The sequence below is a fragment of the Eleutherodactylus coqui genome, chromosome 3, assembly GCF_035609145.1.
Source record: "Eleutherodactylus coqui strain aEleCoq1 chromosome 3, aEleCoq1.hap1, whole genome shotgun sequence".
Lineage (NCBI taxonomy): Eukaryota > Metazoa > Chordata > Amphibia > Anura > Eleutherodactylidae > Eleutherodactylus > Eleutherodactylus coqui.
The window spans coordinates 240,401,212-240,418,912 of record NC_089839.1 but is presented as its reverse complement, the minus strand read 5'-3'; the positions used below and the strand labels follow the sequence as shown (position 1 = coordinate 240,418,912).

Below are 17,701 nucleotides of genomic sequence, written 5' to 3'. Positions count from 1 at the left end.
CCACAGCTGCGGATTTGGCTGTGTCCTGTGGCGTAATTCCATCCCATGTGAAAGGTCCCTAAGTTTTATATTTACCTCCCCCCACCCCATTCCCCAGTGTCAGCACTCAAAGTAGTTAATGCGATACGCTAAGTAGTCTTCCTATTCTGAGCTTTAATTAGAAGATTACATAGCGCACACTCTGCAGTCTGCTCAATGGACTGCAGCGGTGGCTTTCAGCGCTAACAGCGGGGGAATGGCAGGGAGGGTAAGTGTAAGAACTTACATCTACGGACTCAGCGGGTCAGTTACTTTAACCCTTAGCTTAATTTATAGGGCTCTAAGTAGCTGACAGATTCCCTTTAAAGGCTGAGGAGCTGAAGCGTCACATAACAGGTGGGAATAAAAGGATCTTTATACAGAGTGCTGACTTCACATTTTTCTTCTAAAGCCCCTCCTGCATGTAAATGGCAGCCACAAACACCGATCCACATGCTATATTGTCAATTGAAAGAAGTTTGGTACCGTGTTAGCCAGTAGAGCAAAGTGTGATTATTCTCAGTGAGAGAAGCCAAGTAATCTTGTAGATATAATACCCTTTAATGGCTAACAAAAATACATGACGTTATAGCGAGCTTTCCAACCTACTCGGGGTTCTTTCGCAGGCATAATGGAACAGATCTGAAGACATATTTAATAAATACACATGATCACATGGGAGGGCACACACATGGTGTACCTAATTTGCACTAGATAACTACCTGAGACAGGGTAAGAGGGAACAGACATGTTGGGATTAATAGCACTTAGATAAATACCAGGGAGGGATGAGCATAACAGTAAATAATTAGTCCAGTGACAAGCAATGTAAAAGCTTATAGTCTCTAAATTGATGTTAAGGGCCAACACCAGGCCAATGTGTTACGTCTGCTCTGGGTTTCTCACATCTCATAATCTCCACTGATGTAGAAACCGAAACCCCCCTCCGAGATTCATACCATTTCTGATAGTATCAAATATGGTTATAAATTTATATTCCCAAATTCTTCTGTGAAGTTGGGACTTAAAATTGCCTTTAAGTATGATAACTTTCATATGTTGTGTCTGTGACTAGAAAAATGCTTTGCCACCGATAATTTTGTCTTTCTATCTTTAATCGTGTGGTGACATTCCTTGTCACTGGACTAATTATTTACTGTTATGCTCATCCCTCCCTGGTATTTATCTAAGTGCTATTAATTCCAGCATGTCTGTGCCCTCTTACCCTGTCTCCTAAGTGCAAATTAAGTTCACCATGTCTGCCCCCCCTCCCATGTGACCATGTGTATGTGTTAAATACGTTTTAAGATTTATTACATTATGCCTGAGGACGAACCCTGATTAGGTTTGAAAGCTCGCTATTACATCATGTATTTTTGTTAGCCATTAAAATGTATCATATCTACAAGATTACTTGGTTTCTCTTACTGAGAACAATTACATATTGTCAACCTGCACTCATTAACAGGCAGAAGAATAATCGCAGTTGCGATTTTTCATGCTGTCGCGAACACAGAAACCGCAGCCGTTTGTACGGGAGGAATACTCTGCACGATATGTAGCTTTATTGGTGGGATGGAAATGAAATGCACATTGGCTGGCAGCACTTCTGCATCGCTCATACTAGATATTTGGCGGACGTCTTAGCCTCCGCCACTGGGATGCTCCGGGTACTGCTGGGTCCTCTGTGGGTGAGTGGCTCCTTCTGGTGGACCGTGGTGTCCGCTCTGGTAAGGACTCGGCTGTAACCCTTCCACATCTGGAAAGCTGACATGCAGTGAGGACAGTTAGGGTTATTCAATTGTTCCACTGAGCCCAGTAGCAGGTATAGAAGGACGCAGAGGGCTCTCTGACAGACGACAGCTCAGAGACCTTCTGCAGTGACAGGAAGCGCACAGCAAGTTGTCAGAATTGTCGGTTGGAAATCCCTCAGCGGCCATTGCTTATCCCTTAAACTCGTATGCTGTCCTCGCTGCTGCTCCGCAGTGTAAGCACATGTCACCCGCCCAGCAGTGAGTGAAAGGGTTACTTAGTGGAGCCGCGACTCCCCGAGCCAGCTCTTCCCGGCCGACCCACCACCTCCCGCCGACGCGCATGCGCTCTTCTGACGACTGTGTCTTCTATCCAGTGCGGCAGGAAAACCCGCAGCGGCGGCGGGCGGGGAGGAGAGGAAACGGGGGAGGGAGACTGGGAAGAGGGTGGAGGGGGAGACAGAAGGGCGAGAGGCAACAAGCGGGCGGGCGGCATACTATGATGGAGCACGATTAGTATTATGGCTGCCGGGCCTGGAGATCAGTGCGGGAGGATCATTGGGGGATAACGGAGCAGATGGAAGACATGGCAGCTGTCAGATGGGAAGGAGGTCAATGAATGGGATGTCATTGTGGAGGATCGGGGATCTACTGCCCACTGGATCACCGAGGATCTACAGAGCGGATCGTGCTGTCAACTCCCCAGGATGGGACTGATGGACGGCGTGGAGTAATCTAACAGCTGGATCCCTCCCAGATCTGAGCTGCTGCGATCACGGTAGATCCAGCTGTAAACCAGACAGATCCCCTCCAGCATTATAGGGGATCACTAGGTCGTAGAGGAACTCCTCCAGTATTACAGGGGATCAGTAGGTTGTAGAGGATCCCCTCCAGCGTTATAAGGGATCACTAGTTCATAGAGGATCCCCTCCAGCATTCTAGGGGATCACCAGGTTGTAGAAGATCTGCTGCAGCATTCTAGGGGATCACCAGGTATTAGAGGATCCCCCCTGCCCCCGATGACCTGGGATCCTACATGCTCATCAGATTGGTAAGGTCACGCCTCTACATACAACATGTAACGCTGCGGGGTTCACCCTCCTCCTCCTCGGGTCGTGGCGGTGCGAAATACATTATATAGACTGGATTTATGCTTCAAATCATGTAAGAGGCAAGGCCGGCCGACATCAGCCATGGTGGACCTCGCCGAAAGTGCGCAGGAGGTGAAGAAGACCTTCATCGTTCCGGCCATCAAGCCTTTCGATCACTATGACTTCAACAGGGCCAAGGTGGCCAGTAATCTGGCCTGGTTAGTTGCCAAAGCCTTCGGTGCAGGTACGTTGTTGGGAACGCATGTGGGGGGCTTTTCCAAAGTTAGGGATTCAGTTTGTCACGCTGACGGGGCCGGGACCCCCACTGGACACTTTTGGCTTATAGTTCCTGGTGAAATCCCATTTAGATCACCGATGCAACGTCCATTCCTAGAGCCATTGGTCAGGGCCGGAGGGGTTGGTCTACCGGCATTGCTCTGACCGGGGCAGTAAGGACCGCTCACACCGGCAGACTATTGCTACAAGACGCACCTGAAGACGCAGAACGTGACGATTCCAATGTACAAACGCCGGTTATGGAGCCGAAATCCACAGCGGCAGTTAAGGGGTGTATAGCAGAAATATTCGGCGCCTGTGAAAGGTCCCCCTGTAAGGGTGTATTTCCACGGGGTGGATGTGCTGCGGAATGTTCACAGCGGCAGATTCCGCAGCATTTCCGCATCCAAAATGGAATCAAAATTCCGCCGTTGGTGTGGATTTTGACTCGAAATCAGCTGATTTCAGGAGACTCCAAAGTCCTCGGCTGTCACCGCACTCCTTCACCCACTGGCTTATACCGAGCGCAGCACCGCTGGCCAGGTGATGGCGCCCTAAGGCTGAGCTCACACGAAGGTTTGGTAAAACGCTTTGTGAGCGAACATACCGCTGCGCATGACCGCATATCTCCTGCGCAGTCGTCCTTGTTTTTTGTTCTAATTTCCCGCTCTGCCCATAACAACATTGCATATAAACGCCGCACATACGAAATGTAATTGTGTACGTAAAGCGTTTATTACGCATCACCAGAGAACATTAGGGCTGCGGTCTTTTTTGCGCACGTTTTATACGCAAGTGTGGAAGGATCGATGTACTTTCATTGACTCCGTTCACCGCCTATTATGTGCACTTAGTACGCCATTATATTACGCCTGCGTGATCCTCCCTTAGGGCTCACGCAGATAAGCATATTTAGCCTGCGTATTTGTTTATGCATGTAACACGCAGTACACAACAAACATACATGTAGCGTGTATTTACTGCCTGTTTTATGCACCAAATTGATGATTTTGCTTGTTATGCACCAAAATAAGACCTGCTGATTTTTTTTTTTTGCAGACGTGTAATACTCTCAGGTCTGAACGGGCCGATGTAAATCAGTGGGCTTCTAGCCCTGCGTGTTACGCACGTAAGCTAAATATACTCGCTTGTGTGCGCCCGTGTGAACCCCAAGTCCCGGATCCTGTATACCATGCCAGAGATTTGTGCTCTTGGAAAACCCCATTTATGTTGGTGGGGTTCACATTTTAATATGACTGGCGGCATTGTTTGCTCACTATACCCGCTAGCGCCCGGCTGTAACTTGTGCACGGTTGGAACACATGACGGGACAGATCTTTTTGAACCTTGTATGTTCGGAGTTGTGGTGTTTTTACTTTTTGCAACATTTATGGATTTTCATGCACATTGTGTGATTTTGGTGATGCCGGTGGTGTTTGTGTGCGCCTGTCACATCCAGCGGATGGCAGGCTGCACCCCGAGCCTCCGGCCGCCTCTGGATACAGCTGTAGTAACAGACCTCCGGGCTCCTGGAATGTTCCTGTGTGACCCGGAAATAAACGGTCGCGCTGCTCAGGAACGTATTGTTTTACTTAGTGCCACAAGTTCACTTTACACGGATTAATAGGATTATGGATTCACAGCGCAGAATCCCCGTCTGCTGAGGATGCGGAGGGAAGTCCAGAGATAAATGGCGCTCTAAGAATACGAATTCTTCTGTTCTCACAAGTTGTCGTGGAGGAAACTATACAAGTAGATTGAAGGCATTACCAGAGATCTTCACTGTTCTACGTGATGATTGAGGAAATCAAATTAAGGCCGGGCACACACAAGCGGGTCGGGTTCTGATGCAGGATGCCCACAGCGGATTCCAGCTGTGACCCGGACGGCGACCTGCGCAACTGCTATCTCTATATTGCGAATAACTGAGGCCGTAAGGCCGCATGCACACGGCCAGGTTCGATTCCGCATGCGGCCGATGACCCCTGATTACCTGTGCGGTCATGTCGCCTGGCGCACATGCACAGTGCAGACAATGCTGTTCCATTGTTAGGCAGTGACGCGGATCTCGCAGCCCTTCTGCAGTGATGATTACGCAAGGGCTGCGGGTCGGTCGGACCGCTTCCATTGCCTTCAATGCGCAATCTGGGTCAAAATAGAGCATGCTGCACCATTCCACCCGCAAGCGGAAAATTGCAATTTATTTCCGGTCGTCGGCGTGAAAACCCGCTTTTGTATTGCATGGTTATGGACGGTATTTGCTGAGGAATCCGGGGGGCGAACGCCAAATCTGGCATGTGCGTTCGGCCTAATGCGCAGTATAGTGTTTTGTTTTTTTTTCTTTGTTTTTAGCTTATCCGTATTTCTCACGCCTTCGCTTAGTGATGACGCGGGTACCCGCAGCCCGTACACAGTGTGAATCGCAGAAGGACTGCGGGTCGGACGCCTCCTTTGACATCAATGAAGGCCGTCTGCATGGAATCCTTAGGCCGGGCTCACACGACCGTATGGTAAAATGCTACATAAAAAACGCAGTGTTTTCCCAGTGTGTGGAGCTGCGTATCGCTGCGTTTGCGATCACGTATGACAGCGTTTCTCACGGACGCGGGCATACATCGGCTTCCTGGTACCTTCTTTTTTTTTTTTTTTTTTTACTATACTTATATTGTTTTTAAGCAACATTGCGAAAAAACGCTGTACATACGCAATTATGTATGGCCCTGAGACCAATGAGGGCTGTATGAGGTAATACGTGCCTTCTTTTTCACACACATATCATATGCAATGAATATACACACAAGTGTGAGGGGATCAGTGGAAATCAATGTACTTTCCTTTACTCCACCGCGTAATACGCATTTAAATTACGCCTATGTTACCCGGCCTTATTTAGGATATGTTCAAATGGCGGATTCTTTTGCAGAATTTTTCACCTCAAATCCACCTGTAAAACTGCGGCAGAAAACCATGGCTGCTCCGCTGCGGTGTTTTGTGGTGGATCCTCACACGGATATAGCCTGTCAATGGCCAAAATCCGTGTATGAATTTTCGGACACCTTTCTGTATGAATTCATCACTTTTTGATGTGAAAATGCAAGGAAACGTGACTTTTTTTTTTTTTTTTCCACATCAGAATTCCGCAAATGGATTTTGCCCAGTCGAATTCCGTGTGCGGATCCGCCCTAAACGCTGCAGTAAAAGGTAGACGACTTTGAGGGGAAATTTGCTGTCGAAAATTGCGCGGAGCATTCCGCCACGTGACCATACCCTAAGGCTACGTTCACACATTGTGTTGTGAAACCGCAACAGAATCCACAATCTGTGCTGCAGATTTTGGTGCGGATCCACACTAAAAACTGCGTCAAAATCCGCGCTATTTAGCTTTATTGTGAAAAGTCCGCCATCATTCAGCGCATGTTTACATTGCAAATTTTGATGTGGATTCTTCTAGGTAGGTACTGCCTCTAAAAATCGCCGCAGAAATCCACAGCTAAGCTGCGGCACTACAAATATTTGACTGTGGATCCACACGTGAAATGAGCCCTTTTCGATGAGCACATTCGTATGTAGGATGCCAAACGCAGATTCCGCAGCAAGAATCTGCCATCGGCACTATTTTTTTCACACTTGGATTTGCAAGCTGCTTTTGGAGAAAAATCGGTGACTTTTTAGACTGCTGTGCGGATTTCCATTGGATGTTGTGGGATGTGGATTTGTTGAGGAATCGGCGCAAATAACATGGCAAAAATATGTTGTGTGAACATTATATTTCTTCTGCTGGTATGAGACCGCCATCGGGGGAAATTCCCTCTATAGAATTGGAGGGCCACGTAGGTACAGTGCACCAAGAAATTGTCATACGATTGTCTAGACCCGTGATGGCGAACCTTTTAGAGACCGAGTGCCTAAAGTGGGGGAAAAAAACGCTTATTTATCCCAAAGTGCCAACACATCAGGGGGCGGGGCTTATCAGGATGTATGATTTTTACCTCTTGTTCTTAAAAGGACAGGCTGTTTCAAAATAGAAAACATGCAGATTTTGACTGCTTTTGGATGCAGAAATGCTGTGGAATTTGCCGAGGACATTCTGCAGCATTTCTACCTTGTTTAAACATACCCCAGCAATCATAGTGACCCCCCCCCCCCCCCCCCAATAGTGACACCGCACACAGCGGCCCCCAGCGGTAATGGTGACACCGCACACAGCGGCCCCCAGCGGTAATGGTGACACCGCACACAGCGGCCCCCAGCGGTAATGGTGACACCGCACACAGCGCCCCCCAGTGGTAATAATGCCCCCCTTGATACCCATATTCTTACCCATCCCTTGGCGCCGCTGCTGGCTCTAATCGCCTCCTTTCCTGCTTTCGCGGAACCAAGTAGGTGACGTCAGGGGTACTGGTGTATCTTGACGCCACCGGAAGCTAGGGGTGTGACAGTCCTGACATGAAGGGACGGCCCTGTCACATCCCTAGCTGCGGATTGGCTTCCAAGATACTTCGGTCGTCCCCCCTGCTGTACTGCTGAAAAGTGGCTGTGGAGGGGTACTCTCCTCCACATTTGCCTGTGAGCAGTGGTGGCCATGGCATCTGCTGAAGGGAGGGGAGGCAGGGGACCGAAGTAGCCGTAAGCAGCTACATTGTTACTCTGCCAGCGCTGTAGCCAGCTATTCCTCTGACTGTGGTCCCCGCTCCCTTGGCGCTACAGCAGCTCTGCTCACCTGCCTGGCAGCCCTGCGGGAAATGTCAAGTCTGCGGAGCTCTTCACCTGTGAGGTTGTCGCTGCGTACAGCAGCATGTGCTGTGCCCACCCGTCTTGCCGCCACTGTCAATCCGATTGATCACTCAACTCCTCCCATGAATACAGTCAGCAGCCCCTGCGCTCAGGTGGCCTCACTCGCCTAGAAAATGTGCAACGCTCACTCGTGGGAAGGCATTGGTCCCTCCTCTCACCGGCCTCGCTCCTGCAGTGTGCACCACATACAGCTATACAAAGTGCTCCCTCCTCTTAGCCCCCTCCGTCCCACCGAGACACAGCGGTTCCTTCTATTAGCGCCCTTCGTTCCGCAATGTGCTGCACATACAGCGATTGACTAGCTGTAAAATGGCAGCCAATCACACTCTGGGTAGGGGGGGGGGGGCATCACCTACATGTTAAGGCACCTGTATTAGGTCTCAACCCCTAACTTCAGGTGGTGACATAATACACCAGTACCGACGTTAGGGGAGGGGGGAGGAGGATTCCGAGTGCACACTGAAGTCACATTGTGCGCTGGGATCGGCGCAGCTAGCAGCAGAGCCGGTTGAATGCCGACAGAGGGAGCCAGGGCCCCTGCCGGTATTCATCAACGTGGTGAGCGGTTGATGGCAACGTGTGCCAGAAGGGAGGGCTCTGCATGCCGCCTCTGGCACGTGTGCCATAGATTCGCCATCACTGGTCTAGACAGAAGGGAATGAATTGTTGTTTTAGGTGCCATTTTTAGATCTTTCTAGGAATAAAATAGATTTTTTTTCAAAGTAGCCAGGAAATAAGGACATGCATAGACCAAGGCCTCATGTCCGTGGGGAAAATGGATGTAAAAAACCTGTACATGTTTCCTGTGCGTGCGAACTGCGCCCATAGGGAATCATTGGGCACCTGTAGGTAATTAAATACCTGCGGATGTCATTTTGCAGCGGCATGGAGATCGCACGCACAGAAAAACACCCCCAGCATGCTCTATTTTCTGCAGTTTTCCCGCACGGACAGCTTCCATTGAAGCCAGTGGAAGCCATCCGATCTGCCACACAGCCGCGGATGACACTGTGGCTGTGCCGCAGATACGCAAGAAAGCAGGAGTTTTTTAAAAAAAATTAAAGAAGGCACGGTGCAAGTGTGTAACACGCCGCTGGCATCCCGTGCAGATGAAAGAAGATCCAGCCGTGACTGAGGAGACCCGTGTCATGTCTGGACAGGTGAATGTCATTTTTGGCCTCATGTCTGTGGGCACAGCTGGAATCCGCTGCGGGATTGTGCACTGGTAAACTATGTATGCCCGTGGACAGGAGGCATTTGATTTGCAGCTTATGCGCAGAAGATCCACAATTGAAGCAGCCTATTGAGAAAGATTGGCATCCGCACCTGAATTACAGCATGCGGATTTGGTTTGCGGTAAACAAATCGTAGCATGCTCCATTTCACTGCGGTTCCCGTATGGACGGCTTCCGTTGAAGTTAATGTAAGCCTTCTGATCCACGGCCTGTCCGCAGTTAACATTGCAGACGGGCTACGGATTCCGCGGGAAGAGCAGCAGATTTTTTTTAAGAAACGACAATCTGCAGTGCGCTTGTCCGACTTCAAACCGTGCGGACCATAAGCAGTACAGATGTCCCGGAAGAAGAAAGGTCTGGGGCGCCGCTTGTAGACACAGGTACGCAGGGTCGGGTTCCGCTGCGGGCTCCGTATTCGGAATCCGACCCGCCCGTGGACATGAGGCCTAAAGAGAAAATAACCGTAAAGGTTCGGCGCCCACAGCTCGGTTACAGGTACATCACCTCCTGGAGTTGTGGTGCTTTTAGATGGAGCGATTAACATTCAAAAAGTTATTAAAATGTGCGAAAGTGAACGGTAATCTTTCAGTCTAAACACGAACAAACGATAATCGTTCATTTTATGCAGGACTGAAAACCATCGTTGACTCGTTCGGTTTAGACAGCGCTGGTTGAGTGGTTGTCATTCACTTATAGAGCGGATGTGAACGGCGGAACGAACCAGCGCCGTATCTGTATAAACAGAGTGAACGAGTCAACAATGGCGTCATTCGCTCGTTCCAACAATAAATCGGCTTGTCTAAAAGCGCCCTTTGTCCGGTCCCAGCCTATAATGACTACAAGAAGCTCTTAAGGTCCTGTTACAAGGCGCTATGGAACTGGGTAATCAGTGTTGATCGATGAGATTGGCGCCTGTTCAACTGCCCTTTAGGGTACTATTGCATGAGCGCTCTTAACTTGCCCTTAGGGCACTCTCACACAGGCGTTAGTAAGGGCGCCTTCACACTGGCAAAAAAAAAAAATCGCACAATGCATTTTTATTTTCTTTTTAAATCTCCCGTGTTTTCGTATGGAGCCTCTTTTTTATGACATTGCAAAGCACAGACTTGCGTTATTAATATTAGAAAGTCCTATTAACTCGCGCTGAAAAACTGCGGCAAAATCACGCAAAAAAATTGCAAGTGGCAGTGACGTTTTTGTAAGAAAAAAAAAAAAAGCAGTGTCCCTTAAAAATCATGGGGGAGGGAGGGGGGGGGGGATCACGACTTGTGATTTTTCCAGCAGCGATATTGCGATCGCCAGTCTGAAGAAGCCCTTAACGCAGCGTTTTCACTCTGGCAGAGTTGCTTTGTGTATCTTTGCCCACTGTCACACATGCGCTCTTTACTGCAGCGTTTTGAATGCCGCAGTAATCGTGGAATAACCCTCCCATTGATTTCAATGGAGCCTTACAGACATACGCTTGAACACGGCGCTTTCTAGCGCTGTGATTTTTGAGCGCTGTCTCCTTTTTGTTTTTCAGCATTTTTGCGCTTTTTAATGCACCTCATCTCCCATCAGGCGTGCGTTGGTAACCTCTGTCAGACGAAAACGGCGGTAAGATCACAGTAAAACACCGCGTTCAAAACGGTGGCGTTTTGCTGACACTGTATGTGAGCTCTTAGCGCAGTAACAACGCAGGCAAAGAAAGCCAATGATGTCAGCCATTTAACTTTCCCTCCCAGTGGTGTAGAAAACTGCGTTCAAAAATGCGGTAAAACGCGTTGTGTTTAAAAGCGCTTAAACGCCATAAATAGAACAGACAGCGGTCGAAAATCACAGAGTTAGAAATGCCGTCTTCGCATCCTAGCCTCCCGTTATAATCAGTGGTGGAGTTCTACAGCGTTCAGCGCGGCGCTGTACAGGTGGGCTGTGTGAGAGCGGCCTGCAGGGTCAGCCTGGCAGTTGTCAGTGACATGAGCGTTCTAGCGCTCTGTGTTGGGGGTTCTGTTTTCCTGCTCTATCTTAGGCGTGGCTCCTTGAACCAATGATGAGACGGGAGGCGTGTCTCAGACTTTTAAAATATAAAATTGGAAAAAAGATCCAATTCTGCCGCCATCTTCTAACAGCCATAAGGTTTTTTTTTTATTTTTCCGTTGACCTTGTTGTACGAGGGCTTGTTTTTTTGTCTTGTAGCTTCTATTAGTACCATTTTGGAGTACATATGACTTTTTGAGCGCTTTTATTAAATTTTTTTTACCAAAAAAAAGCGCAACTCTGGCATTTTTTTTAATTTTTTTCTGACATTTACTGTGTAGGGTAAATAATGTTACTTTGATAGCTTAGACCTTTATGGACATAACGATACAAAATATGTGGTGGCTTGTTTTTGTTCTGTATTTTTTTAAAATTTAGATTCTTTTATTAGAAATATGGCAAAACTCTTATTACGGGACCTTTTTAATTTTGTAAATTTTTAAATTTTTCTTTCTATTTAGTTCTCATAGGTGACAACAACTTGCGATGGTTTGATCTCTTATGTAGTTGGTTTTAATACCTTAGTATTACTTCATACCGCAACCTGAGAGGCAGTCTATCAAGCCACACCACAGGCATGGTGTGGCAGGCAATTTGCAATGGCAGCCCTGGGGTCTTTCAGAAGGTCCCCGGCTGCCATGACTGCTGAACAGCACCCCACAAATCTCATTGCAGGAGAGTGCTCAGGACCTCCAAACATCGATTTAAATGCTGTTGTCAGAATTGACTGTGGCATTTAAAAGGTTAAGAGCTGCGAATAAGGGCGCTGCTGATCTGAGCTGTTCAGGCGGGTGTTGGCTGCAAGAAGCAGCCGTCACCTGTATTGTATGGCGCGAGATTGACCCCCGATCCCTCTCCATACATACCCCAAACCTCCATGATGTAAATGTATGTCCTGTGTCGTTAAGGGGTTAAACTCCCAACTGAAAAATCTCTTTAGTTTTTATGAGTTTTACTAAATCAATAATTGGGACATTTGCTCTCTGGATAATCCTGAGGCTGTGACCACGATCCTATGGAGAGGTGTTAGTCACATCTGACCTGCGGAGCTTTATCTACAAGGGTAGATACTACAGCTGGGAACACTATGCATTATTGGAGGCGAAGCGCTCATATAGGATAAAGGTGTTTATATACCATCAATGAGTAACTTCACAAGGAACAAACTTCACGGGGGCAAATGCTTGTCAGCAAGTTCTCGACTGCACCTACCGGCTGGTGCAAAGCATGAAATTCCATTTTGTTAACCTTTTGCCATCCGGTGTTGGGTCGCCGTTGGCCTCAATGACTGCAGTCACCCTCCTAGACCGCCTTCCAACAAATTCCCATAGAGTTGTGGAGGGATTTACACCCAGAGCTTCAGATAGTGATTCGGGAAATGACCGGCATATTGGACGCACACAGATACCGCCTACTAGTTTGTCTGAAAGATGCTCAATGGGATTGGACTACGAGTTTTGGGCTGGCCAATGAAGTCTGCAGATGTTCGGCTCCTCAACACTACGTGCCGTATGTCATGGTGCCCGGTCATGTTGGTAGGGACACACAGCGGTACCAAAGTACTGCCACAGGGTAGGTAATGCCACATTGCCCATTGGCATTGAGGGTAGACTTCACTAAAACCAATAACGCCAGACCCCCAACAATCTGATATTTTCTGAGGATAGACCATCAGATTTTAAAGCCCGAATAACACCTTTAATATATTCTCATAAAGCCCCCGCATAAATGCATATTCGGATCGACCAGTCTGGGGATAGAGGCTGCTAGACACCAGGCATACTACAATCCAACCTGTTCAGTCAGTTGATCCACTGGCAAGATGACAAACCACTGCTAGGAAGTAGTCCTGTGTTCATAGTGGTTCTATCCCCAAGCACACCGCTGGTGGTGGAACTAGTCTCTCTAACGCTGGCTTCACGCAGGCTGTAAGTTCAAGGCAGTATGCCGCAGTCGGAAAACTTCCATCCTGAATCCACAGCAAGCTTATTTATGAAACAGAAGGGTTAAAACCTGCAGCAGATCTGCAACGATATAGCATTTAGGTGCAGCTTTAGACATTGCAGATTTGCAGCAAATTTGCTGCGGAAAGCCCCCAGCAGATATGCCGGTATTAGTGTATCTTGTCGCCACCGGAACTGTGGGTGGTGACAAGATACAGGCTCTTTGACAGGCCGGGCACACACCCTCTCTCAGGTCCTGGAACTCAGTACAAAGTGACAGCTGCGTAACCTGTGCTCCATCAGCTAACCCCCTGGCACAGCGGTTTATTCTTCTGTCGGCAGCCTCGCTGCAGTGGACAGCGGCGGAGGAAGAGCGGCTTCACCGGCGGCCTCCCTGCACTCTATAGTGGGGGTGGACAACCAGGTAGCGGTCGAGCAGTGGCGACAGCACAGCAGGGGAGCGCAGACACAACTATGTAAATGCGGGAAGCGAGGGGGACGGACGATGCAGGACAGCGCTGTGCAAGGAAGGGGACGGAGGCTGTAGAGGAGCGGCGACCACGCTGGGGAGGGAGGGGGACGGAGGTTGCAAGGGAGCGGGGACACCGCAGTGTAACTCCAGGAACAGGAAGGCTGCAGGCCACCTTGCACGCTGCTAGGACCTTTTATGCTTGACCCAATCGGGAGCTAGGGGTGTGAGAGGGGGGGGCGTTCCTCCTGTCAAACCCCTAAGTTCCAGTGGCGTCAAGCTACACTAATACCAGATATGTCCTCTGTGAAGGTACTCTAAGGGCTCATGTTCATGGCCGTGACGGGCTCCGCAAGCCGAATACCGTAGCATGGCCGTGGGCATTAGCCCTAATAGTTGGAAATGATCCCTTAATTATTCCTAGGTTTTAGGCCTGTGTCATACAGGTGACTGCGATATCGCCACTACAAAATTGCGGCGTTATCACAGCTTTGTACACACGATTTTGTAGCATTAGAGATGCTTTTTGTTGTAAAAAAAAAAAAAAAAATGAAAGCAAATAAAATCTCGCATCGGGTCGCTGCTACCTGCGAGAAAGTTAACAGGACTTTCTATTGTTAAAATCACATGGCATGAAAATCGCAAGTTTCTGCAATGTGATGCGATAAAAAAGGAGGCTCCATAGAGCAACATAGGCTACAAAACATCGCAAATCGCAGCAGTATCGAGCATGCCATAATTTTTTTTTCTAGCAACATAACATTAGTCAAAACTAGGGGCATATCTATAGGGGATGCAGGGGTTGCAGTTGCTACCAGGCCCTGTAGCCCTAGGGGGCCCAAAGGCACCTCCATCACATGAGAAGACACCAGTATTATAATCGGCACATAGTAGGTCGGGGCCCCAGTTACAGATTTTACATCAGGGCCCAAGAGCTTCTAGTGTCGTCTCTGGACAAAACATTGCTCATGTGAAAGAACCCATCGGAAACCATGGGCTTCACATACATGCGTTTTGTAGCCCGTGTGAAAGCAGCCTTACTGCGGGGCCTCTAAGGGCAGCTTCACACGAGCATAATTCATTGTCCCCCGTATTAGACAGTCGCATAGTGCGCGGCATGTATGCAGTGACATTGCTGACTTGCTGCTATGCACTATCTTGCGTGTAATATGTGCCAAGATAGAACGTGTTGCAATCTTTATTATGTGTGTGGGGGTATTTCGCGCAGTATGTGCGAGTGGCAAGATGGGAGCCTATGGCAGATTGGTACAGCGCAATACCCATGCTTGTGAAGGATCCATGTATTGCACATTTTATGCATCTCTGACCTGGGCTGCTCCAGTTTCATCATGTCTCTACTAATGTGGCACAGTAAGGAGCTCTACCGTGGATATTTCAGAGAATGTTGGATGAGTGATCTTAAACCAAGGAGACCTATCAGGTGGATGGAGGCGGACACTATAGAAGACTTGTCTACGTTTCTGGAAGTTTTAGGTTCCAATTAGCTAAACCTTATGTGACTTTGCCTAAATACAAGCATCATTCCACTTTCGGCTTTGCTAGCAGGGTCTATAAGGAAACCACACACGGGCTCGCTGGAATGGAACTGATGACTAGTCATTTCTCTGCCTCACTCATTGCCCTTGAGAAATACTCTTTGTGAAATCATTCAATTTAGCGATGGAAAGAACATATTACAAGTCCAGCGTTCCACGTCACGTGGTCTCCGGGAGGAGCTGGTTTGGCATCTCTGCTGTATGAAGAACACATCATTACTTGTATGTCGCTGCTGCTACTACTCTAGAGGTAGTATGCCTACTGCGCTGGCATGCCAGATAGCGATGCAGTGGAATGGCGAGGACTCTCTGCACTGCTTGCCACGTCTCCTTCCTGTATTGCATTGGGTATATTAGGTGGGATCCTGAGGAAGTGCCACTCGGGGGATAACGTGGTCACTATAAATCAGCCTAAGGACTCCTTCATACGAACGTGTGGTCACAGCGTATTATGTACTAATATGCCATAGGCTCCCGTGTTGCCATTCACACGTGCCAAGATAATGCATGGCGTTTGGCACGCAGCAAGTATGTCATTTGTGCGCCATGTAACTGTCTCACATGGGTGGCACGCAGCGAATTAAGCTTGTGCGAAGCCGCCTTCAAGTTCCCCTTTTTATGATAAAAAAAAACAAAAACTGTACAGCACAAGACCGCCTGCATCAGGTCCGCAACCATACGCAGGGGCATGGACGGGTTCACAGCTGGAATCCGCTGCAAGCAGATTCCGCATGCGGTTGTGTGAACCTGGCCTTCCCTTTTTATTTTTTCACAATAGAGCTGTGTGCGGGGTTGTTTTTTGAAGAAAGTTGTAGTTTTTATTGAGGTACTAGTGACTTTTGGACTGCTTTTAATTACCTTTTTGAGAGGCAAACAAAAAAAAAAAAATAGCAAGTCTGGCATAACTTTTTAAAACTATTTTTACAGCATTCACCATACAAGATAAATAACAAAATAGTAACATTGTCTGGGTCATTATGAACGTGCTAATATCTGTTATGTGTTTTTTTTTGTTTTTTTTTAAATAAATTTTGGTATTTTATCCCTTTAAAACATGTTTTTATCAGGGAAAGTGCATATATTTTGTTTAATTGGAGTTGTTTGATCACTAAGACATTACATTACATTACTTATGCTGTGCATTCTACTAAGCCTATGTCAGCAGCCTATTAGGCTCTGTGGGAGGCAGGGCCTACTAGGCTGAGTAACATGTAGTCATGAAGGTCTTTGTCAGGCTTCCGGCTGCCATGGGAACCCATTGGTACCTTGCAATCACACTGCTGGAAGCTGATGGCTGACAAAAGAAGCCCACTCCCCTTCATCTGCTTACATGCTGAAGTTGCTATTGATTGTGGCATGTAATGGGTTAAGCAGGCAGTATTTGAGATTTCTCCATTTCTGGCTGTTAGAGCAGGAGCCTGGCTGTCAGAAGTCAGCCAAGCCACCACCTTAAAAAGATGTATGTTCAGGTTTAACCCAATAAGGACCAAGCACTGTAAATTTACGGTGCTTGGTCCTGGACTTTAATCCTACTCCATAATAACAATAGAGCATAGTATTAAAGCTTCAGCTCCTGCAATCGAGCAGGAGCAGGTCAGTTCCTTGGATAGCAGTGACAGCCAAGGATCTGGAGGAGAAGGCAGAAGCTGTGCTTATCTGCTGCTGCCTTCTCTTTTCTGGGCTACATAGTGTTCAGTGAGCGCTATGTAGTGAATAGAGAAAGTGGGAGTGCCGCTTTCTCTATTTGACCTGGCGATCACGTGATTGCTGGGTGCCCTCTGGCATCGTAGAGATGCAGGGTCTTGGCAGACCCAGATCAGCTCTGTTAGTGACTATTGTCACTACAGTGAGATGGTTTTTCTCTGCAACTGAGTCTTCTATGGATGCCCCAGCCACAGTGGAAAGCCTAAAATAGAAAAAAAGACATTGTTAATGTCCCCCAGAGGTCTAACATGACGTCATGGAGAACAAACAAATAATAAATAATAAATAAATTACAGGATAAAATAAAAATACATATATAAATTTAAAAAAACAACCCATCGCCAACGTCAACCTGGACCGTCACCATATCTGCCCTGTGATCCAAGACTAAACAAATTATATATCAAAACGCTTATTTAAGTGTAAATATAATAGTCAAAAAAATAAACAATTGAATTTAAAAAGGTATTTTTGTTTAAGGCCGAATGTACACGACTAGGTTGAATTCCTCATGCAGGATCCCACAGCGGAATTCGACCCGGTAGCCAGCCGGTGACCCCTGCAGACCTGTCCCCAGTGTTCATGTGTAATACAGATGTGCCGGCTGGCGCACATGCGTAGTACAGATGAAACCGTGCCGTTGCTAGGTGATGACACGGAATTTTGCGGCCCACCCGCAGCTATCGCTGAAGATGGCCCGCAGATTGGACGGCTTCCATTCCATTCAATTTGTGCCAGAATAGGACTTCCCACTGCGAGCAGAAAATCACAATAGATTTCCGCTCGTGGACACGGCAGAGCGATTTTGCATAGCATGTCCATGGGCAGTATTTGCTGTGGAATCTGGA

General features: G+C 47.9%; 1 protein-coding gene across 2 annotated transcripts in view; it reads left to right on the top strand.

Annotated features, from left to right (window-relative positions):
- The first annotated feature begins 2,224 nt into the window (after nucleotides 1-2,224).
- CAMSAP2 (calmodulin regulated spectrin associated protein family member 2) overlaps nucleotides 2,225-17,701 on the top strand; it is a 118,433-nt gene continuing 102,956 nt past the window's right edge. For both annotated transcript variants that reach the window (XM_066597168.1, XM_066597167.1), the window contains exon 1: nucleotides 2,225-3,104. In XM_066597168.1, the coding sequence (XP_066453265.1) occupies nucleotides 2,963-3,104 (142 nt within the window). In that variant the 5' untranslated portion in view covers nucleotides 2,225-2,962. The remainder of the gene's footprint in view (nucleotides 3,105-17,701) is intronic.